Source organism: Myzus persicae, unplaced genomic scaffold (genome assembly GCF_001856785.1).
Source record: "Myzus persicae strain clone G006 unplaced genomic scaffold, MPER_G0061.0, whole genome shotgun sequence".
NCBI classification, from domain to species: Eukaryota; Metazoa; Arthropoda; class Insecta; order Hemiptera; family Aphididae; genus Myzus; species Myzus persicae.
The window spans coordinates 72,849-99,749 of NW_019104042.1; the positions used below are offsets into that span (position 1 = coordinate 72,849).

Below are 26,901 nucleotides of genomic sequence, written 5' to 3' on the forward strand. Positions count from 1 at the left end.
GTACAGTGGGTGGAAGCGATCTTCTCTTATACATCATATTTTATGCAATACGATGTACATAAATATAACATTGGAGTTATAACAATAATATTATGTATATTTGTGTATTATTCACACGTGTTTCGGTGTAACAATCCGATTCGATTTTATAATCGAGTTTCGTAGGTGGGAGTAAAACGAAGCATACAAAAAATGTTTAATACAATAATCTATTTTTATATAATATATTCTTTTACACGCTATATCGTCTGTCGCCCGCTACGTTTTCCGAATGGCTAATTTCCATTGTATTATGTGAACACGATATTTTTTTTTGTTTTATATTACACCACCGTCGTCGTTGTCTTCATTTCGACTAGCAAACTATTTATATATACGATCAAATATATAGTCAGGCTCTCCAGGGAACGCGTTACCTTATCTTCATTCGTCGTCGTATTCGACCGCTGCTTTTAAAATCGAGTTTTCACTCTGTATAATATTATATGCCTACATGAAAGCACACCGTATATCAGAACATTTTATATTGTACGCCATACCTTGTCCTTGTGCTCGCGCACGTCACGTGAAATCTATTTCTTCACTATTCGAATGCCTCTCTCTTTTTTCTTTCATACGGACGCAAATATATATTTCATTAATAACTAATAATATTCACTTTATTGAATATTAGCTGACCCGGCAAACGTTGTATACTTTTATTGAGCGTTAAGAATATTTTTTTCCCGACGACGGCACCAAATCAAAAAAAAAAAAAAAATGGGACCAGGGGCGTATTAAGGATTTTTCAATGTAGAAATGGGCTAAATAAAGTAAATGAGACTTTGATATGTTTTACCTTTTACTAGGTCGTTATTACTGCATTCCGCAACTGTAATAAATTCAACAAATAATTGATAATACTCAAAATGTTTCTTCAAAATCTTTTTCAGAAATATCATGGTTTGTATTTTGCTTTTTATAACATAAGATTTAAATCATAACACTTATAATTGGGGGGGGGGCAGAATCCCCCTAGCTCTCTCCTGGGTATACTGGGTATATTTCACATACTATTAGTTCCAAATTTGAAATAATTAAATTTTATAGATTGATATAGATAGAATATAGATTCATAAATAAATGATTATATAGATATATTTAAGTCAAATTATTAATAAAAAAAAGCATAGTATTATTCTACCGATGGTATTTATAATCAACAGAACACATTAAAATAAAATGGTGATGAAGAAGATTCACATACGTATATATTTATATTGTTGTGCGGAAAGTGTGTATAACAATCATTGGATTAATAATCTAATGTGAATTTAAATTCAATTTTGAATTAAAATCTTCATTGCAAAACCATCCAAATGAACGGCAAAGCTTAACATGTAGCTAATAATAATAATACTACGCACATCGCGAATTCATAGTGAATCATACATTTTATGATTCATAATTATATAGAGTATTTATAAGCTGCAATTAATTAAAGCTCTCAAAAAAATTATGAAAATAATTAATAAGACTCTTGGTAGGTATTTAATCGTGCAATAAATGGTTTAAACATGCTGGTTTAGTTTTTTAATTAATCATATTATACGTTATATTGTCGGTGGTAAATATAAAAATAATTTCCGTGGCCATAAATAAATAAAAAACGATCATTGGGCTATTGTCTATATTTTCTATGTATGACATAACCGGTATGTGTACTAAAGAGGAAGTCACAATAATAGAACCAATTCTGTCGGTAACTCGTGGCCCACAAAACTCAAAAGGTGCTAAGTTAATTTTTGCAGTCATCTAATTTGTATACACATAGGTTAATATATCATCAACGCTCTATACGTAATTTAACTTCTGTCACACCCACTTAGTTTGCAGAATCAATATAATTCACAAATTAGTTATTTTTTAGTGATCTAAATAGAGCATGTCGGCCTCAACTGTTGTAGTGTTAAAACAATTATAACCAATAGGTGCCATCCACATGGTTAAATAAATTAGTGATAACGAAAATGTAATATTTTAACGCTGTCATCCATACAATAACCAAAATACAGTACAATATTATTAACTATTGTACATTTATTCACAAAATAAACAGTTCTATAAAATAATAGTATTTTAATATTATTTTGGTTTTAACATCACGAACTTGTCTTATTTTGTGTAACCAAATTTCGCTTCCCAGTAAACTTGAATTTAATTTAGAACAAATAAGTTCTAAGTGAAAAAAAATATAAACAAACAAAAAGTTCCATCCATGCAACTTTTTGGTTTTTAACTGAAATTTGTTACGCTATCGTTTTTCCCGCCAAGTTTTGCATAGAACAAAATATAAATTTCAAGACTAAGTGCAGAAAAAACTTTGTTAATTTTTAGATTTGATAATCATTTAACATAATTTTTTACGAGAGAAGATAGCGTAGTACAGTTTGAAGTTTAAAACAATTGCTCTCTTGAACAATTCGATATTTTGAGATAATGTAAAAATATGACGGAGTGCATTAGATGTGGAAAAACCCAAGATCCAGCTCGTGTGGGTTATTTACACGTGCATACGAGAGTGCAGTTAATTACCATACGGCTTTTATAATATACTTGACAGTCATCCAGCTATCGGGTCACGTTTTGATCATCTCGTCTACACTATCGGTAGGATAAAACAAAAAAAAAGTACCTATAAAAATGTTATATAAGTATATCGAAAAATGATGCTGAGATCGATCGCAAACACTGTTTGTCATGAGGTGTATGTCGATCAGTCCGACCGGTGCAATGACGTGCCGGCTGGATGCAGATACAAGGGTTTCTTCCTCCCCGCTCATCATCAACACCCCCCGACAACGCTCTGGATAGCGACAAAAATGTATAATTTTTCAAGCCCTTACAGTGGTTTAAATATCATATTATTATTATAGTAGGTGCACGTCTATAGTGAATGAGAACATATATCGATCCGAATAACGAATATTGGTCGTGTGACACGCATACCAATATTTATTCTTTATAAAGTGGGACATGATATTAACATATTTATATATTATAACAGTGATAAGGGTTTAAAAATGCTCCCAGCCGAACGCTATTAGTCGCACGCCGTATAAATAATATAGAAAATAGTTACTTCTATACACAGTTAGTACTTAAACAAGACTGTCTAGTTTGCACCCCGTGATTAAAATTGTTTACTTCGTAGTATAGTTGGACTCAGGTGCAGTCATGCAGATGCACACTATTGCGAGGAGTCGTGTTGATTTCGTTCTGCACTAGTTTCGTCCAAGTATACACAGTTCGAGTACCTACTATAAATGATTAGGTATATGACTTTTTTAAATTTATTTATTGAAATAAATCTACAATCTATACATTTTTGTACAATAAGTAGGTTTGATAAAATAAAAGTAGTTAACACGAATCGTGAGATTGAGGAGAATTCCCAGTGGTGACACCCTATAAAAGGTGTATGGCTTAAATTTTCATAATATAATAATATAATTTTTACGATTGAAAAATGTATAATCCCACGATTAATTTTAATTGGATAATATAAATATTGTAAAAATATTTTCTGGTGATACAAAAATATGTTCAACCATTATTTAATTAGGCTATAGACAACGGATAGTTCTAAGTCTGTAGAAATGGGAATGACAATATGTTGCATTGCCCTTAAAAATTTGAACCTAACTGTAGTGTACCATCTTAATAAACCACTATGGTTGGAGGACCCATCCATCCAATTTATTACCTAACAATTCAAATTCAGATACTACCTTTGGTACATACAACAAAGGTCTTTAAAATTATTTGTCTCAAATTTGGATTGGTCTACCTCGGAGGGCGGAAAATTCTATGATATATAGCTGTATACGATATGTATAAAACATACAGAGCATTGCCTCCGGGATATGACTCAAATTACAGATAACTTATGAATATATTAAACGTATTATAAAAACATACACAATTAGACATTAAAAAAAAGTTTAAATGAATAGATTATTTTTCTCCAAACAACTAGACTACGGCACCTTATAATATGAAATTCCGAATAGCGTTTGTTTACATTCTTGGACTGGCATAATCTGACTTTATAATATTATCTGTATGGTTCATACCACATAAGCAAACAATTATAATATAATATATCATTACATAGCTTATATATTATATATTATACACATACTGGAGTTGAAACAAAATTGGCCACAAACGCCGTTTAGTCAATGTTTTAGTTGATCGCTTGGTGGAAAATAAACTATAATCAGCGTAATAAATTAACATAGGTAGGTATGTATGTATAAAAAAATCCATAATAATGACAAAATGATAATAAACTGGTGAATAATTTCAGTTGTGGTTTTCCCATAGTTGCTGCATTAGTTACGACTTACGACCTATTACGAATAGAAATCCACTTGAGTTAATAAGTTTTTCATGGTAGACACGCAATTAAAACATAGTTAGGTGGGACAGGGCTTATTAGCAAGTACTACAATATTAATTAGTCTGCCTACTCTCTATACCCACCATGACGGTGCCATTTGTACGGGGACGGCTGAAAACTAAAGGTATAAACACAGTCTTAGCACATTACAGTTTTAAATTGCTTATTATAAAATAAATATTTATTATGTTAAGAGAACGATGAACCCACGTGTTTTGTCTCCGTCTTATAAAAGTATAACATACCAATTTTTACGTTTACAATTATTCATTTGACTTTTGTTATTTTTAGATGTACATTATATATTTATATATAACAAAATAAAATAATATTTATGTATTGTTTTGAAATTAAAATATAAAACGTGGTAACCAAGTAATGTTCATATATTTAAACTTGACAAGAGGTCAAATTATTCTTACATTAAAAACAACTGAGTAAAATGGTCTATTCTGAACTTAAAATTTGTTAATAATAATATGTTGTATGTGCATTAGTTAAATGGAAACATCACATGTGGCCATGTGGGTACAACGTTCCACTTAAGAGGTAATGGATAGACAATATTTTTTTGAAATAAAATAATAATTTATTAAAATTTAACCATTTTAACTTATTATTAGTAATTATTATGTAGGTATATGCACATATTATTCGTATACAATTTTATTATTATTAATGTAACCAGAAACAGAACAGTTTCAATAAAATTACATGGTATATACTATATACCTTTAATGAGAACGTATAAATTGCTACAAGAGTGAAAAAAAACTAAGTACCAGATATTATGGTCTTATGGATATTTGTATCTCGTATACACAAGTAATGCAATAAACTTATTTCGTGTATTTTTGCAATCAGGAACGCACTTCTGTATTTGTTAAACACATTTTTTGCGTCAAAACGTTGTTTTGTGTTTGGAGGTAAAGTTGTATTTATATACATATATAATATATTATTAATGTTATGGATTTATGGGCAATGTGTAAATAACCGATTTTACCGCGAATACGAACAAATTATTCTATTATACAATATTTTTTTTCTAATTATGTTGCTAAAAATTATAATTATAATTATATCATAATCCACTTATTATGTTTTGAATATAGTTCAATTATAATTGTTTTAAAATATTCATAATTTAGGTAATAAATAGGTATTGATAAAATTATACCAAATTAATACATTTTTTTTTGTTTTTCTATCAATATTATATAATTTTTAATATAACCTAATAAATTTTAAAAAAAATATCGCATGAAACATATTTTGTATGTACTCTCGGTTCAAATTGCCTGGACTAAATACACCGGCACAGTGTACGTTGCCCTGTATTCCACATTGCTCGTGGCATATATATATGATATGCCCACTGTTATAATACCCACACTATTTAAGCGCCCTTAGGGATTTGCTAATTTAAAGTGGTCGCATGATGAAAACTCCATTACCCCACTATTTTTAAGTTAGTTTAAATCCACACAGAGCGTTATATATAAATTCAACTGTGCAAACACAAATCTAACATTTATGTCGTGTTACACTACCATTTGGGACGACATGAAACTTTGTTGACAGTTCATTTTCAACCTTGAGTTGCCCACAAGAATGTAAACACGTTTTCGTCAGTGGTGCTTTCTTTAAACCATACTCGCGCATAATATTATATATATGCAGTAATATACCTAGGTACTGAATATAATACGGCCGAGATACCGTGGCTATTAAACTATTATAATATTTATATTTAAAATAAAACACATGAATAATAAATGTGGTACTAGATTTATGCCCACATGTATGTGGTTTACTATGTATTACGTACTTATAATTTTAAATTTAAACGTCCTAACGAGTCAAGTTTGAAGTAATCAATCCAATATTATGGTAACTACAATGTATTCAAACTAAACTATTTAAATTGTTCTAGTGTGGGGCGTTCTTAATAAATTATTTTAGACAATTTTAAATTATACCTACAGAACGTCAATTACCTAATGTATTTTTACTAAACGTTCTGGCTTAAAGAAGGATAACAAACCAAGAACAGAAATCGGTAAAAAAAATTCCTCAAATTTGAGTAAAGCAAGTTGATAATTTCATACATAGATTTTCATCATGTACAAAAAATAAGGTGAACAAATCTGAACGTTTGAATCAAAAACGTTAATTTAGTGTGTAGCATTCCGGAAAGCAGAACAACATATTTTACTAGTTATTATTATAAAATATTTGTTGAATTTTGTGGTTTATTGTTATGCACATCATGTTATTATCGCTGTAATAACTAATATATCATCAAAATAGTCCATTAGATAAACCCAAATATTTATTTAACTAACATAATCAATATTATTTTCATTCTCTCCTCTATAATATATTATGCCATCCATGTCTCCCTCGCTAAATAACTTTCGATATTTCATACCTATCAGCTAGATAGCCTAGATTAACTTTATTTGAAAATAAAATTATCCATAGTAATGCTATGAATATCGTCCTCGTTCCATCTATTCGATCATGCTGATAACCTCAGCACCTAGATCTGTAGACTTCACATATTATTTTGTGTTCTGTAACAGCAGCTCACAGTAAATTGTTCCAACAATCCAACCCAAGTACACGTACCCTCATTGACGTCAAACGAGTGCCGTAGACTCGTTGAGGCGATATTTGGTTGACTGTTATCAGAATAGCGACCGGCGACGATGTGTTTATATTATAGCTGTCCATCGCTGGAATCTGGTGTGTATAGGTATGTTACGGGAAATTTAGGTTTTAATACCATACATTGTCTGATGTTTTTTGCCAATGCATTAAAATAATATTTTGCAGGGTCAGGGTTGTACTTTAACCAGTCCAAGCAAGTAGTTAATTGGGCATTGTAATTTAAATTAAAAAAATTACCATTTTATTTTGATTACATTTATTCAAAATGTTAAGAATGGCAGATAAATACAAATAAATATGAATTTTACAGCCAATTTAGTATTTTGTTCACATAATTTATTATTTTGTCTTGGAATTACTTACGCATTTTTATAACAATACAGTATAAGAAAATAAATAATAAATAATAGTATAATATGTACACTCTTTCTGTTGGAATTTCAAATACTATAGAACCTACCTACAATGTACCTCAATAAAACTCTGAACTCTCGATATTATCTCGTGAATTATTGTCGTTTCAAGATTATATTTTCATCTACAAAATTATCGGCTTATCGGCTTGTGGGTAAATCGGTTTTCCCTTTTAAGATATTGTACAATTACATGATTACAATCATACGTAACATGTGTGTTGTTACTTGTTAATACTATTTATTATTGAAGTTTAGTGAAGTTTTTATTGAAGTTTTTTTACTGTTATGTTCTCTATACAAGTTTGTACGATGTTTAAATTACATTATTTACAATGAAAGGGAATGTTTAAAAAACTTAAAAAATGCAAAAAAAATTTTGAATAGTACATATTAAATTAAAACTAATTACTATGAACTAATATCTGAAATAAAATAACTCATATGATGTAATCAAGAGGCTATACACTTTTAAAGAAATATGGCGTAATAACAGTATCTGATGTAGAAAAATGATTTGTTCCAGTAAGTGAAGGAAATGATTTTTAGTATGCTCTATCGTGTTTACAACGAAGATACATTATTTAATATTATTAATGATATTTATTTATATATCGGACATAGTAAACGAAACAGTATGGAATATATGGGATTAATAAAAAATATAAAAATATTACTAGAGAATGGATTATTTTATACTTAAATATATGTGTAAATCTGGTCAAAAGAAAGCAGTACTACAAAGAAAGGTCTGGTTGTAAAATCAATAATCTCAAATGAAATTAACTTTAGGTGTCATATTGATCTAATATGCAGGCACAACCTGATGGAAACTATAAATTTATTTTATTATATCATGACCATCTTACAAAATTATTTTGTTTAGTCCACTGAAGTGATGAAGAAGTAGCTCATGTGGTTCTTGATATGTTTACAAAATTTGGTGCATAGATGATTCTACAAAGCAACAACGACCGAAAATTCGTAAACAAAATACCTAATACGTGGTATGTGATAAGATATTTTAAAAACTTTATTTAGAACACAAAGTTAAAAGTCCATTGAAAGGGCTAATCATCATGTGGAAAATATACTTCCTACTCGGTTATAGAAATCAAGCTAAATAATGGAGTGAAGGCCTACAATTCGTCTACTTAGTGAAAAATCGATTACATCATGATATAAAATGCAGCCTATTAAAGAACCAATGTTTGGATATAGAACTAAAATTGGGTTAAAACCATCGGTATTTAAACTAGGTATCAATAAATAATAAATTATAAGCTGAAACAGTTTTAGGTATAACGTCCATTAGTATTGAAAACAATTATGAATTTGATGAGAAAAATACATTATTTAACTGAAGAAAAAATTATCTCTACAAAAAATAAAACAACTACATTGGTACAAACAGTACCGGAAAATGTATAATTTTGCTCATCAAAATCTGACAGTACTATACTTATAATGACCGATCAAAGTGTGCATATAATACATAGCTCGATAGTCTACTTTTCCCGTAACACAAGTATACAGAGATAACCACAGAGTTGGTCAACTACAGATGACTAAGGCTTTGGCTTACCTATTGAAAATTGTTGCGAATAGGTAGTCCATTCAGACCACGGAGTGCGGAGATGCCATTACAGAAAATGTAATGGGTTACGTATGTCCAAATTTTCCGATGACTTTGAAGCCAAAGCTGTTATTGATTTTCTTACGTCTAGGTACTTTTAACGCCGTCAAATCCTTTATGCCTTCGTTATATTTTACAAATTAACTTTCATTACTTTCCTTACTTTTCTATTGAAATTATATATTTTATCTAACCGCCCTGATTGAATAAACTTACTAAAATTTACAGTATGTGTTATTTGATTAATAATTTAGTTTTAATGTGTTGTATTATATATTTTATGATATTAATTTAATTGGCGAGATATGACGGCAATGCGCGTTTAAATATTTTTATGAAAAAATAAAATAAAAATATTTTATTATATTATAACGTGTTAAACAATGTATGAAATAATGTACAATTAAGATCTTTGTACTTCTGTTATACAATGAATTCGTAAAAATTAAATGTATTAAAACTACGAGAGGAATGTACCTACTTAACATTATATGTTTCAAAATCGTGATGGTTTTTAACCCAAGTTTACGAGGAAAAAACTTAACTTAATATTAAAGCGACTGTGTTTTGTACTAAAACCCTTTGAAATTTAATTTTCATTCGAAGAGAAAAAGTTTCTTTGAGTTTCCACTCGTTTATTACAAGACTTGTCATTAAATATACTTAAACGTGTGTTCTTAAATCGCCCACCGAAAATATAAAGCATCGTCTTCGAAGTACATAATATTCAAAATAAACAAATTCCAACAATTGTGTTGTATAACTGTATGTTTTCCCCATTCAAATTATTTTTATGAAGTTTTGAATTAGCTGGTATCAACAAAAATGTATAGATAACTATATAAAACATTTATGTTTTAGAAATATTAGTTACATTATGGAAATAAATATAATAATTTAACTACTAGCCACATATTTTGAGTTTAGGTGTTATGTATGATAATTATGCATTTGATTTGAACAACTAAATTGACACTCAAAGTGTATAGATAGTGTATTATCATGTACTATCTTAACTATTAGCAAATGCTAACTTGTGTTAAGACCACAGTATTGAAAGTTATTTTGTACTAACACTTTTGAAATTTATTTATTGAAATGTCTTGAAATCAAGCTAAATTAAGTGCATAATATAATTTCTACTTTATTTAAAAATACATATAATTGTAAAAATATTTGCACAAGAAATATTATATACAGTAAAAAGGGTTGTTAAGACATTTTTTTTATTAAAATATAACTTCGAGATTACGAATTATCGTACATAAATAATGCAATAATAATTTTCTTTCTTGTAAATATACGATTAATTTCGATGAAGGATATTGGAGTACTTGGAAGTCATAAAAAACGGAATAAAAGGCTATAAGAAAACTACAAAGACATTCATAAAGCGTGAAAATAAACGATAATCATAATTCTGTGTATATTATCGAATGAAAGCATTTTTAATACATGAACTATGTTAAACCGTAAGATAAACAATGTAACGTAAAATTATTAATGATTATTATTTTTTAATGACAGAACCACTTTTTTTGTAAAATTATTTTACAAATGTAATAGCTATTTAGTAAGTAAACCATGATCGTTATGTGCATAATAATAATTAATTTCTTGATAAATACATATTTATACAGGCTTTAAGGTATTATTTTATTTATTTATAACTGAGTAATTTATATGGAATTGAAACTTAAGTAACGGCGCAACAAAACCTAGACTGTATAAAGAATAATCAACAAATAATTGTTTACATGAGCAGACTAATGATAAATTATTCTTGAAATAATAATAATATGTAAAATATTGAAAATTGTTTTTATTTTACGAGGGACGTAGCTAATTAAATATTTTAAGTCTGAAAATAAAGACTTATATCCCGTTCCAAGAACAATTCATTTAAGTATTTAATTGTTTCTGAGTTGTTTGTGAAACGTTCTAAACCAATAGAAAAAATAAACAGGGAGAAAAAATGAATAACAAGGGAAAAAATCCATGAATTTTGAACGAATTGCATTGGAAAAAAAGAATATTTATGAGACCGGATAGGATTGTTAATTCGATCAAATATTAAAATAAAGTAATACCTCGTTAGTGATGTTGTAGCTGTACGCTTTGTTTTATGGGGATATCGTTTTAAATGAAAATTGCATTTGCAATTATTACTCTGCAACTAAAATCGATTTGAGTAAAAATACGACAGGATTGAAATGATTGAAATTCTTGGTTACTGTTCATTATATATTTCAAATGAGTAAACTCAATTGTTCAAAGTGCATTCTAAATCATGTTAGTTGATCCAATTATCAACTATTCAATTAAAAAATCTTTGAACTACTATTATTGTGTATAATAAATAACAATGTCCCCACTCGACGAGCTTTTATATAATAATTTGTAGTATATGTGCATACATTATATAATGTACATTTCAAACTGCTCTTATAACTATCTATAGTGCGTTCTAATTCAACTCTTGAGCTGTGCTCATAAATTACGTTTATAAATTAATGGATTCCATCTGTGTGACATACTAGTACAGTTTAAATAAGTACCTATACTATTATGTTTGGTTTTTTTTATTGAACTTTATCATCGGCAACTATGGACATTGCCATTTTGTAGGAGAGTTACGGTTGGTTGAGTAACATGTGTATGCAGGGCAAAGATTTGTCAATAAAAAACCCAAATGGTCACCAATCCGAGAGTTTAGTTATCCGGTTATTAGTGACTCATAATATGTAAACGTAGAATCAAATTAATTTTACACAGCCAACAACATGGTTTTGAATACTTTTTTTTTGTGGGAGGGGGAAGATTGAACCAACCTGTATACGTGTCTGAAAAAAATATGTACGAAACCAGTTGATTTCCAAAAATAAACTGATACAAGTATAAAGGACATTTTTAAAACAATATTTATGTGATATACATATTTACAGTGGAACCTCGATAACTAGAACGTCTATAAATTTAATTTGTTTGTCCCGACCGATTAGAATCATTGCGGTTTCACTGTAGTTTGTAAATACTAAAATGTATTCACATACAATGAAAACCAAAATTACATTTTTAAGACTATAAATGTAGTTATTTTTAAAATGTTCCTAAGTCTAATTGTATTACTTTTAAAGTATACTAATTCGTATTAAGTGTTTAGTTTTATGTTATTGTTAACTTTATAAAAATCAAGTCGAAAGATAATAGAAACTTTACTTGTATATTACTGTGCCAATATTATGTATTAAGGGTATTCCTTGAAAAGTAGTTTATTTATTTTATAAAAATGTGTTATAGCTATAATAATACCAAAACGCTTTTGTTTCTATAAAGTCAATAAAAAAAAATTTTATTTGTGCTAATAAATTGATGAAATGTTGGTAAGAAATAAAGTAAGTGAACATTTTTTGCAGGTTTGAAGAAATTGCCGTAATTTTACATCACCTAAATGTACACCTCAGCCATGTATATATGTTACATACGACTTGACGTTTACTTAAAACTCAAAGAATATTATTATTTATTAACATAATCCAATTACGGTGTCCATTGGACTTTAGCTATTTTATTATAAAGCACCCAAAATAAAATATGAGTTCATTAGATAACTATATGTTCCATTACAGAAAATTCGTTGATAAGTGTCAAAGGGATTTTAGGTTTATGTTATCGGAAATGTACAAAAAATGATAACTGAGCTTCGACGAACCAAAAGAAGTCAACAATTACCTAATAAACGATAATGTACAACATAATTATTAATTTTATTGATATACAAGGTGATTCGCCATGTTTTTACACTCCCATTTTCGCATTAATAGCGAGTTTATTCAAATTCTGATCCATTGGTAAATATACCTAATGATCATACTTTTAAATACTTAGACTTAATTATGGGTACTAATTAAAGAGTGCCCAGTGAGTGTGGTGAATAGTGATACCTACCCATTCATTCAAGTAAGAATCACAATTTTTTCCTGTAAATTATTATTTAAATAACTTTTTTGAAAATATTGATGTATCAAAATTTGAAAGAGTAGTTTTTGAGTTATTTAGCTTTGTGTATTAAGTTTAATAAGATTGGTTGATTTGAATGATATTACGGAGTCAGTGATGATTCAAAAAGTATATACATTTATTTATTATAAGTTACCTATATATTTATATTATAGGTACCTATTATTCTGTCAATACCTAATTATTTTTGAAAATTGTCTGAGTACCTATGATAAGTTGATAAATATTCGATAAAATACCTATTGCATATTTTATTTTATATTTATGTGAAACCATTTTTAATGTATATTATTCTTGGTACGTACACATACATTATACATTATAATAAAGCCAAAATAACTCTTTTGATTTCCCAATTAGAAACATAAAATTTGTCCTGAAAAATCATAGGATTAATAATTTACTGGAAAAAATGATGATTAGTATTTGAAAAAAATAATGTCAAAATTAAATGGTACACCTTAGTGCAAACTTTTGAAAATTATTAAGTAAACTTTACAATCCTGAAAGTCGACATTTCTGCAAATTCATTATTATAGAAACAATATAGTGGTTGAACATATTATATACCTACAATACAGATTCACCCTGTAAAGAGCATTCGATTATTTAATTGAATGTAATAGTATGTATATTTATATATTGTAATATCAATCACCGTCGCGATTTACCTTGAAATGGTGTAAGTCCTGAACCACGCAGGTGAGTAGTGCGTCTTTACCCACGATAACAGTTACGTTCGGAACCGGTTCCGGGAACCACGGTCGTCTGGAGTCTGAAACGATAAAAATGTACATGATCCGATTATATTACGTATCTATAACTGTAATAATTACGAAATATGCAATATACAAATGGGGAAATTTTGGAGATTTTGGAAGTTGTACGGGATTCGTCGTGAAGAGACTTTAATCAGCTAATAGGGTCCGTTCGTGTACTATTATACCTGAAGGTGTGTACTGCTATAAAATTGCTTACACGATCGGTGATATGTGAACTTTGCGTTTATTACCAAGAACCCATACCGAGTGTGCACGCAGGTTTTGTAATGCGTAACGTGTATTGATAGTGGGTGGAACTATATATACCACGAAAATACCACGTTCTAGGTATACACGCGTGTGACCGGGGGATTGGTTAGAGTAGGAGTTAACGATCCTTGGGGGGGGGGGGGGGGTTGTTTCCTAGACGCCACGCTCGAGTCCGAAACGAAAACACGTGTTCTAACGATTATTACGGTATTGTTATGGTTATTACTTATTATTGTTATCCTTAGTTCATGGTATAGAATAGTGCCTCCCACCTACAACTGCAATTTAAAATCCTCGTGACACTGCGATCGAGCCACTGCCTCAGATGACTCTAGTTTCGTGATTCTGTCCATAATAATGTTATAATATACCTACTATAACTATATAATGCCCAAGGATTTATTTTATAAGAAATTATAAAATGTCCATAATTTTCAACTTAATTTTCACCTGCATTTTTACAATGAAAAAATTTCATAAAAATATACATCACTACATTAATTAGGTAAAACAATAGCTATTTTATTTAAAAAAATCTTTTATCTCTATTTCTTCTACCGCCAAATATTGAAATACATTATTACATAGTATGCGGTGAACAGAACAAAATAAATATTTAGGCAATTTACCTGCCTCTGGATTATTATTTTTACACTGACTTTTTTACTATTACACCATATTTTATGAAACGAAGATTAGGTTTACCTAAATGCAATACGTGAACTTATTAATTTTACAACGAGAAAAAACCTTTTTGAGTTAAAGCATATCATTCAAAATCGACATGGATTTATCATTTATTTAATAACTAGTTGTCGATTTAGAATGTGAAAATATTTCGGAATGGTACCCACATTATAGTTGTGTAATGTGTACGTTGACGTATATTATTTACTGTCTAAGAAACATAATACTACTGGCATGTAGACAAGAAATTCAATGATTTGTACAGTTGAGTAAATAATTTATAATTTATAGTTTGAAGCAAAGAGAAAAAAATATACATTTTTAAATTAGTATATTTACTGCAGCATATTCAAGTGGTTATTTTTTTAAGTTTTGTGTACAAAAGAGTTCTAGGTTTTAATTGAAAATTGTAAAATGTGCGGAAACTAGCCATATATCGTGGTCGCTAGTAATAAAAGTACTTACTTCCAAATCACCCGAAACTAAGTTTTATCATGTTTACTGTAAGAACTATACCCGAGAATTCCCGTTTCCTAAAAAAAATGGTACTGCGATACTACTTATATTCGTAGCACAGTTTCATAGATGAAACCGAATGACTTTTTTTTTTAAATATCCCAGTCTATGAATGGTGTGTTTAGAATCACAACTTGATTAATTAAATACGAGTTTAAGTCGTCGCTTTTCAGGAAAACTTCATAGCCTACCACCTAGTGAACTAATTTTACGAGTTATAAACGAATGAAAATATAAGTAAATTCACCGCACAGTAAGGGTTGTGATAGTAATAATAATAAATAATATTATGTACCTACTTAGATACATGATACATTTATTATAATACAATTAGGTAGCTTGAATTTTCGTTGTGATATTTTCACATGTAGTGGGTTATTTTGTGTATATTATCTAAAATAACATTATTATATTTTTATAAACTTGAAAAAAAAATGAATCGAATGTAAAACTGTCGTATTGCTTTTACGATCTGTCATAAATATATTATAACACGTACACGCGAGAGAGGATAATGTGCAAGGCAAACAAAACAATAATATCCTTGCAAAAATAGTATACTCATGTTATACGTTTTGATTATCGTAATGATATAATGTAATGCACTATACATTATATATATACGTAACGACGAATAAATATTTATTTTGACAAATCAAATATACGTAATACTATGTATGCTCGTATTTGATTACAATTATATTTTGCAGCTGAGGAGAAAACACAGCTGTGGAGTTTTCGTGTCATCGTGTTGACGTGTAGTCACTATTACAATAGTCGTGCCTAATAAACATATTACATACATAATCATACTAACATAATTACATAAATAATATATTTTTGGGCTGGACACTCGTTTTTTTGTTTTTCTCGCCACTTTTCAGTAAGTAGGTACCTAAGGTTTTCGTTGTCATAGTTACTTATTGATAAAAACATATTTTTTTTGATTCATAGATTTTTCTTGTAGAGGAAAAATATAGAGTAGCGGGCTACTTAATATTTTTATGGGTACAACACTACCTCGGCGGACGTTCAAAACGTTGCCATCAAGAATTAACACACGATAAATTACCGAATAAAATATATTATTTTGAAACGGAGAGGCGTAGAATTCCACAAACTCTTATGGGAGGGGGAAAAAATAACAATAATAAAAAAAGCGCAAAGGACAAAGTTTTGGCGCGCATTTTAACGTCTTAATTATAATAATATAGTCTCGGCCGTGTACGCGGCCGGCTTTAACGGGTTCTCGGGGGTCCATTAGTTGCGTAACTTTTACCCGACTGTTTTGTACAAATAACGGACGTGGCGGCGGCGCGTGGTCAAAACCAATTTTCCAGATGACCTAATTTTCGCCGTTTTATCTTATTTTTTTTTTTTTCGTACCCTTGTCTAAATAAAAACAAGTCTATCGTCTCTAACTTTTCTCACTTCTTTTACTCTTCTTGCAGTTAGATTTCTCCCCGCCCATATAATCTTCACTGCGTACCTGCACTCACACATCGCAGCAAAAACGTTATCGATAAAAGTCTTCTTGCACATCTACTCACTCACGCACGATTATACAACTCCGGCTTATGGCTTTGAATTACCCACCATAATATTGGAGACGTGTAACAGTTATGTCACCCCCTCCCTCTTTTACCGACGTTACAGGTGTTTCTTATACGTGTACGACGCTTGTGTAATATGATATAATGTTAGCTTGACACTATGATATACCTATGACATATTCATTTATTCGTTGATTTCGTATGGGAAATTTCACAACTATTATTGTGCACTAGAAGTCATCAATGTCCGGTCATTTTTCATATTTTGTATATACAATTGACTACCTGCCTCAAGTACAAACTTCAGAAATATATCTCTTACAACTATATTATTCTACTACAAAATCAAATTATCGTTGTACTGAAATTATTATAATATATTATTGTAACCAGTTAAGCGTACCAATGTTAACAATACCGTATTATGGTAAGACGAAACCTAATAAATAATATATGAAGCGGGTACTGTGAAAAGACACATGCCCGTTAATACTATACGTATAGTATATTATAGGATAATAATTGGTTTGAGCCCATTTAGGCCTTCCACATTTTCCTCCACGTTTCTCAGTGCGTCGCCGTTTCTTCTTCATTCAGCATTCCCAGTAACTTCAGGTCTTCTTCAACCCGATCTTCCCATCGTTGTCCTTCTCCTTGTTCAGTTTTATTAGGTTTCCATTTCGAGACAATCCGCACTGGTTCTCGAGGGTGGCCACAATATTGGTTCTTAACCCTAAATAGTGAACTAAGTTCTCTGTTTGGTATAATAATTGGTATAATTGTTTGGTTAGGGTTCTTATAGTAATATTGTGTACTATTTATATTTAGACATGTATAAGAGTTGGGGTTTATAATTGCAGTCAACGTGCGACGGAACGAATATTATGAAGACATATGCGATCACTGATTGCTCACCGGCTAGCGAATTCATTACCCCCAGAGCTCGAACGTCTCTCGATTATATCGCCATATTGGGTGGATATCGTTAAAATCAAAAAGACTTACATGATTATTAAATTATAAAGGATTCGTCCCAAAAACCTCGTGTGTATAAGTGTGGAGAGTGTGACCATGACGACTATAAAGGGAAACAGACAACAGTATAATATTATAATATTATATACCTACGTGGTTTTAATACCGGGTCCAAGATAATTTTACGATGCCGTTATTGTGACGTGAAGAGGGTCGGGTATGTATTTTTTTTCCACCGGCAGGCATACATTGTTTATTTTTCTACTATAGAATTGTTTGTTTTTCATTTAATGTAAACTTATATAAACTTTTAAAATATATAGGTAAAAAAAACAAAAACAATATCAATAATAATAACAGTATACAAAAGAAATGAAAAGTCGTGCAGATATTCGTACCTACCTGTTATCGGAAATATATTGACAATTTTATTCGTTAAATTATGGCAATTATTTCTGAACACTTTAATCTCTAAAGTTTAGAGTTGAGGAAATAGGAATAAATGGTTTAGTTGACTTTTTTTTTTAACAACTCAGTACTGTTTATTAATAAAAGGAATGGTATAGTGAAAATATAATATATTTTATTGTTGTATTTTTTATTATCATGCGCAGTCTCAAACGTCTGAAGTTAAAGAGGATTTATATGTACGTAATATTATAGTTTTTCATGAATTTCATGAAGCTGATGATTGAAATAATGTTTTTCTGACTGTATGATTTTATTTTTTAGTAACATTAATTTCGGGAAAAAATGAACACTTTTGATATAACATTTAGAAAATAATATTAATTATACAGTAATCATCATTCATCAATATGAAAATAGTGTATGGAAATAATATAATATTATATTGTATGTAAATAATCAAATTTATGTGATTTATAAATGTTGTAGGTACTGTAAAATGGATACCTGAAACACAAAACTAAGTAGACGAGGTTAGAAATAAACTCTTGCAAAGGAAAATTACCAAATCCGGATTTTGCAAATCGTCAGCTCACGCAGAAAAATGTATTTCATATTGGGTGGCAGCAAGAGCCTTAAATATTATTTTAAGAGTACACAGTATATCTAATCAAAATTGAAATACCATAAAAAATATTGCGAAAGCTCAGATAATGTTCTTAACTTTGAGTTGTTGCTTATAGGTCACTCTAACAGTTGGCACTAAAACTCACAAAAAAAAAAAATTAGTTCTGTTGAACGTCAATTTGGTAAATTAGACCTGATTTCTCAGAACACATAATATAGTGCGCTGATATTTTTTTGTATGTTTTTATTAATCATACCTAGCAAAATATAGTACAGATATCATCCGTAAGCATAATATAAACGTATAGTTTCTTAATATAACTATACAATTCTAATATAGACATATACTTATAACAATAATAGTTATTCAAATTACTTGATTAGAAAATTAACTAATTAGTGTATAGGTAAGTGAAAAGTAAAAAAAAAACTTTTAATTAGTTTAGGTTCATTTTCGATGATATTATTTTGTTGAGTGAGCTAAACAAACTATAGGAACGCGGCTTACACGAGTTTCGTTTTGAACTGCATGTAAAATGTGGGTTGACTTTTTACAGTGTCACAACGAAGATATAATATGAGTTTGGGTGCCATTTGCGGGGGCAAAAAAAAACATTTAAGGATACATCTTATTCTTATCTACAGCTTTCTTTTTTATTCGATACATGGAATTTTAATACATCTTTAACATTTTAAAAAGGCGGGGATCGTTGATTCGTTTTCCATTTATCAGATTCTGTAAGTCTTTTTGGTAAAAGTAATTGTAAATTTGAGTCATTTAAAGTTGAAAATATTTTGCCCTTTTTATTCTTATATTGTGGTGTCTCGTTTATATTTTAGTCAAATGAATAATGATTGACCATACATTCGTATCAAAGTATCTCGACTTTAACAGTTTTTTTGTTGAGGCAGCCTGCGAATTATAATATTATTTTAACTATATTATAACAATATGCATTTTCACTTATCTATCAGTGACCCCATACACATTTGAGATCAAGGCATCAATTAGCAATATGGTAAAAAGGCAATGTAAAGATATTACGATTGAGTAAATTACCAATGGCTAAAAGTAATTATTAACACTATACCATAATATAGAGCGATGCCTGCGAAATTGAATGCTCGTCAAACGTAGTGAATTAACTCAGCTTGTTAACTTAAAAATAAAAACAATAACGCTCGTGGGAAATTTTTAAAATATAAATTTTAAATTATTGATCCTCACGGCTTTACTTACACGAAGAAGGCGTCCGATAAACCGATAAACCTGCACCATCGAGTGAAGTGGAAAATTGGTTCAGATCGACTCGTTATACGTGGAAACACGATGAATCTCACGGGAGAAAATCCCAATATTTGTGTTGGGTTTACGTATTATAAATCATTTTTTTCCGCATGGAATCTTATACAGACTCATAATGACTATAAGAGTTTGCATGTGTAAAAAATGAACCGCGCGCTCTATACAGTCTGAGATAAATAACTGCTGCGACCAATAAAAATATTGTTGTTAGGGCCGATACCTTTATCTATAACGGTAAGTATAAGAAATGTTATTGTTTTAAATTAATAAAAACATTAGATTCCTTTTTCATTTTTTCATGCATTCTAAATATTATTACAAAAATAAAGTAGGCACCTCTATGAAAACTCTAACCTACGGGCTATTTTTGAAGTTTGAATGATATAATATATACAATAAAACAATCAAGATATCGGATATAAATAATACATTTATATGATTTACTAGAATTTATGAATAGGTAGTCTTATCATACCAGCCAGGTTACTCTAAATTGTCAGTAGCAACATTTGAAAAATGCTTCAATTAAATGAGCTTTTCTAGTTTTTTCCAAACTGTTATTCTAATCCGAAAATGTGCAGTTATTCAATTTAACTATGAAATAATTAGGAAACAATATGTACAAAGTAATGTTTTCTGTATCATACATTTTTTTTTCTTAGTTAAAATATATAAAATGTCATAACAAGTAATATGTGATTTTATGATTTTATATACAATGCATTACAAATGTAACAAAGTTCTAAGTATGAATGGAATGTGTTTTGCTAATGTTACCTCAATGTTATGCAGTTCTATATATTGCAACGTAATTTATCTTAAAATAAATAATGTCATATATTATATAAATATTATATCTTTATTTAACTTAAAGTCTTAAGTGATGACATATATAATATGATATTATGACAATTGATAACCTGCCGATATGATGATAAATGACAAATACTGTTCCTGGTAAACTATCATTACACGTGAAGATACCTTTTTACATATTTTAAATAATGTAAATATTATGAATATTTTTCAGACGAAAACAATGTTTGTATTTTTTTCTTGCCACCTCAAGGGGTTGTTTATTATATACACAATTTAAGCCTTTGGCCATTTAAGTAAATTTAGAATTATTTTCAGGTTAATAGCATTTCAATCGCCAATAATTACAAAATAACGAGTGATGTAATTTTCAAGCAGGTAAGATCAAGTGAAATTATTTTAAATTGGCAGTTAGCTTTTTTTAGAAAAAAAGCATATGGGATAGTTTATCGAGTTATAATATTATGATGATGATGATTATGAGTGATTATTTTCATAATTTAAAACTAAGTGTAAAGCGAAAAATAAAAAAAAAACATAAGGTTTAGCAGTTTTTTTTTAATCTGAATTTTACGATCTTAACTGTCTCACTTATTTCTAACTTAAGTGCCTCGTGATGCCTTATGCCTTAAGACTAAGGCATTGTGTTTTAAAGAGCAACAAATATATTTTATTTTATTTTTTTTTTTTATTGATCTTAAGCTTCGGCAACTGAGGCCATTAGCTGTAGGTTGTGGTACTGTAGGGTTTTTGGGACTGTTGGGTTACTGTAGGGTTATGGAACACGTGTGTGTTTGTTTGGCAGAATTTCTAGTGGGCACCCGTAGGTTTCTGCCATACCCGGTTGGGGGATGGCGGCCTCTCTCTCCAGACACGGTGACTGCCCGGAGAGAAGTGCCACACGTGACCGAGATTTGAACCGGCGACGGTGCGCGTTGCGACCGACGCGTTATCCACTCGGCCACTCCGTCCCCCATATTTTATTTTGCTCTGACTCTAATGGAACTCCAAATAATTTGATAACTTATTGTTTTAGTAAAATTTGATAGACATTGAAACATAATATTACGTTTATTTAGAGAAACAGTCATAGTGCAAAAGTATGAAGAGGGGTTCTGAGTTTGTTAATGCTAAAGTAGAACAAATATATAATACTTAAAGAACTATGCTATAATCCTATATGACTCTTTGAAGAGAATCATAAAATCAACCAATATATACCAATTAATACTTATTAGTAACTAATTAGTATCTATGACGGCAATTTGATTATTTTAAGTCGGTGTGTGTGATAATAATATAGTTATATTGTTATTATAAGTATCTATAGTTTGATTTTTAGAAAACATTTAAAATAAATAAATATGCCTAGTGCACCTGTACATTTATATGGTACATAGTACCTATGGCGTACAAATGTTATAAATATTATGTCTTATAGCATGTAAAAAACGACTGTAGCTTCTATACGTGGAAAATACTTTTTAAACTCTTATTGACGAAAAAAATATTTTTCTATCGAATAATTTTTTTCATCACTTATTATTTTTCCCTGGTAGTTTCCAACTCTGTAATTTTTTCCCTTGGGATTTTATTCAATGCCCTCTTACACATTTCAGACTTATTATATGCTTTAGAAGATTGACATCAATAAAAGACCAATTTATTTATTACGTAACAATTTTTAGGGGTATTAAAACAAACATTTACACATTTTTCCCACTTCTACTATTATATTTATCAACGTGATATTCGAATTAATTTTACTTGCTTTAAATTTATATTAAAACACGAATACTGTGAATAAGGAAACTGAATTATTTTGTTTAACTGTTAAAGTTAAGTAATTGTGTGGTAGTTATAAGTACATTGTTTAATTATTGAGCGGTACAATATTCCTCTTATTCTTTAAACATAAATAGGGTGAACTCCGATTTTGTTTGTTGTTGAACAGATTACACACAGACATAGTCATTGGTTATGATGTGAAATGATTTCGGTCGTTTGCAGGATAAAAATATTGGATCATAATGATTTATTAACATTTTAAAAGTATGATAATTATAATGTTCGGTATGGTAACTCCAAGAACGTGGCTCACAAACAAGGTGACCACAATACTTTGTTTCAATCGAAATAACCTTAATGTCATTAATATTGTGAAATTCATCTCTCCCAGTATATTATATCGTCAGATTCACTTACACGTCAGAATTCATTTCGTTGGGTAGTTAAAATTGTCGGTTTAAATTTGAGAGAAAACTATATAAGCTCCCAACATCACATCTACAACACCGTCTTATGTCCACGTGTAAAACAACTTTAATTTCAAAACTTTCAGACACGTTGCTTATTTTTTTTCAACAAAATATTATTGTAGTTAAATGTTTTCACGGGAAATGTTTCTTTTATTCAAAAAATGTCGTACTTGACGAACAAAACAGTTTCACGAATATTGCATAAAATATAATTACAAAGCGAAAAAGAGGGTGTGGAGTAGAGTGAGTGGTGGAGAAACGTAAGTATAGTACAACTCAAAAGAAACGTTACTTCAAAAATAACATTTAAATCTGTGTAACGTAAAGCGGGGGGTCACATGGTCGATCGTCTTATTTTCACTGTTGCCGAGAGCGATTTTGTTTTTATGTTTTCGACTTGCAGATTTTCTTGTAGGTATAGATTATATTATGTGTATCGAATTTGTTGATGTTATATTTTTAAAAATGTGCTATACATGCTTACTGCAGGCCGCGGGTGCCATATTTTGACAAAATCAAAATATTGGGTTTATTTTATGTCACTCTTTGTTGGGGTGGCTATATTTTAATATGTATAAAGCGTTATATCATGCATTAAGTATTATAGGTATGTCACTGTCACACGAAAATATGGAATCAAGAACTTATTCATTGTTCTGTTTTATATGCAGGACTTTTTTTTTTAAACAATATGTTAGTCAAATAATTAATACCAAGCCCCCCCCCAATTGTATAATCATTATTACCTCAGGAGTCATATGAATACCTATAATTCAAACAGTGTTTACGCAACTGTATTGTGAGATATTATACATAAGTATCATAGTGGTTGTGTGCCTACTATTCAAAAACAATAATTTTGTTTACTATTTAAAATGCTCATGATTACGTCGGTATGTATGTATGTATATGAATGCACTATTAACACTAAATGAATTATACATTTATAATAATTTAGAACTTTGAGAACAATTTAACCTAGAAATCTTTTGTTGATTTGAGAACGTTTTATTTGAATTATTAAGTGTGACAAAAAAAAAAAAAAAAATGCAAGGACATGAAAAACTGTCGTGTTTCTATACCATTATCACTGTTAATAAAGACAGCATAAAAACAAATTTCTAGTTAGAAAATAATTACGTATTGAAGACTAGGTCAACTGAACGACGAGATATTCCATGTTATAAACCTACCTAAGATGAATACTTATATTGCGTAATTTCATTTATAAAATTTATTCTTCAAACATTATACACGTACACTTGCAGCGTGCATCTAATGTACACATAACCACGACGATCGTCGAACTTTGACCTGCAACCGACGAGGACCGATGGGGACAAACGGCACTTGAAACGCTTATATATATATATAAGGGTAAGGATCGGTGTTGGCGTCGTGCACACATCATATATATTTAAAATATTATTATTACGAATGCATTAATCACGCGTCTGGAAAGTTCATGTGCTGGCGGAAGGTAAGTACCTGCTTATTATAATTATAATTTATAAATTATAATACATCTCCAATATGGACTAGGATCAAAGTTTTAATTGGTTCGTCATTTTTGCTTAAAGTCTAATGTATGTATGCGTTCCAGATTTTAAGCCACACTTCACACAATACACATTCAAATCATACAATAACGACAATTGACGGATAACATTGCATCGGGGGTGGTGAATTCTATGACATTATATTAAATAGGGTGATTTATCAAGTACGCTCATCTCCTACTTTCCTTCAATAATGCAGTATTCAAAACCTGATTTTTAGAATATCTAAATACTTGTCCATATTTTCAAATTCTTGAGATTTTTTATACTTCATAAGGATTTTGTGCTAAGCAAAAAATTATGTTTTCCAAATGAGAACCTTCCTTGTTTACTGTAAGTTATTTAACGGCTAATTTTTCTGAAAATGTTGTATTTTGTTTAGTCTTCAACGAATTTAATTTTGTTAACTGAGGATAATATACATGTCCAAGATATTAGGTTTGAATGATATGGGGGCTATGATTATTTGGAAATGTTTAATTAATATTAATCCATGAACATATTTTATAATTTATAAAAATGGTCAAAATATTATATATATAAACCAGTTATATACTAGTTATTTAATATGTATTAATATATAACACAACGGTTCTCAACCTGTGGTACGCGGAGAGCTCATAGGTGGTACGCGAAGAAAATCTCAAAAAAAATTGCTACGAATTATTATTAACATTAAATATTATTTGGTTTATTTAATGTTTATTTGATGGTGTGGAGGTCGTTTGTAATAGTATAGTTTGTAAGGTATTTTGGCAAAAGAATTATTTATTGACTTGACCAGTGATTCTACCCTAAAAACCACTTTCAAAACCAAAAATATCACTAATTTTTGGCTGGACGTGAAACAAGAATACTCGGCATTGTCCACACAAGCTTTACAGTTTCTAATCCCTTTTGTATCAACATATCTGTGCGAAAATACATTTTCTCACTTATTGTACACAAAAAATACATATAGAAGTAGATTAAACATAGAAAATAATTTAAGACTTAAAGTTAGCAATTTGGAGGCCGATATTGACGTCATCGTCCGTTCAAAACACCAATCGTCTCAGTGAAATAAAAAGTAAACCATAATAATTATAATAATTTTACATATTTAATTTTTTTTTTTTAAAGTTTTTTTCTTTCTGTGCATTAAATACTCAATTAAATACTTTATTTTTTATTTTTTATTATAAATTTATATATTTTGTAATTCCTAATGAAATAAAATTCTATGTATACATATAACATAAACGTATACATTATTAATGAGCAAAAAAAAAAAAAAAATGGTCAGGTGGTACGTAAAAATTTTCAAATTGTGTAAGTGGTACGTGACTATAAAAAGGTTGAGAACCGCTGATATAACAGATATAATCTGTTTTATATTTTTTTAGAACCATTTTTGAGGACTATAACATCCCTAGTATAAAAATGTGTACAACTAAGAAAACACTAGTTCAAATTTGAAATTGTATAAGTAATTAAACATTTAAAAAAAAAATGATACACTAAATAATTTAAAATAAAAAAGAAGGGTTCTCATTTGAAAAAAATAAGTTTAATTTGAACTACATCTAATTTATAAGAATTATTATTATTATACAATTAAATATAACGAACACATCATTATAATTTTTTGATATTTAACACAATCATCTGACTTGACTTGTACTTATTTTGTTCAAATTAATTACGTTAATTAACGTAATTAATACTGTTACATTATTTTATAAAAATAAAAATAATGATAAATAAAACTTGTCTGATAAAAGTGAATTTTACGTATAAATGAGTTGAGTATTATTATTTAATATTTATCTTGAAATTCAAAATCAATGTTTCGTTAAATTTTCTTTAAGATTTATAATACTAAACTTGACCAAAATTTATAAAATTTAAAAGATATTGTGAATTATTACTATGTACCTAACTATCCATATAAAATACTAAATATTAAAAATGTCAAACAATTCGAAAATGCATAC

The 26,901-nt window shown here is 29.3% G+C and overlaps 1 protein-coding gene across 1 annotated transcript in view; it reads right to left on the reverse strand.

The window, feature by feature from the left end:
• The window catches only part of LOC111037930 (lachesin-like), a 90,925-nt gene that overhangs the window by 32,981 nt on the left and 31,043 nt on the right, over nt 1–26,901 (reverse strand). Inside the window, exon 2 of the mRNA XM_022320778.1 lies at nt 13,861–13,964. Within this exon, the coding sequence (XP_022176470.1) occupies nt 13,861–13,964 (104 nt within the window). The remainder of the gene's footprint in view (nt 1–13,860; nt 13,965–26,901) is intronic.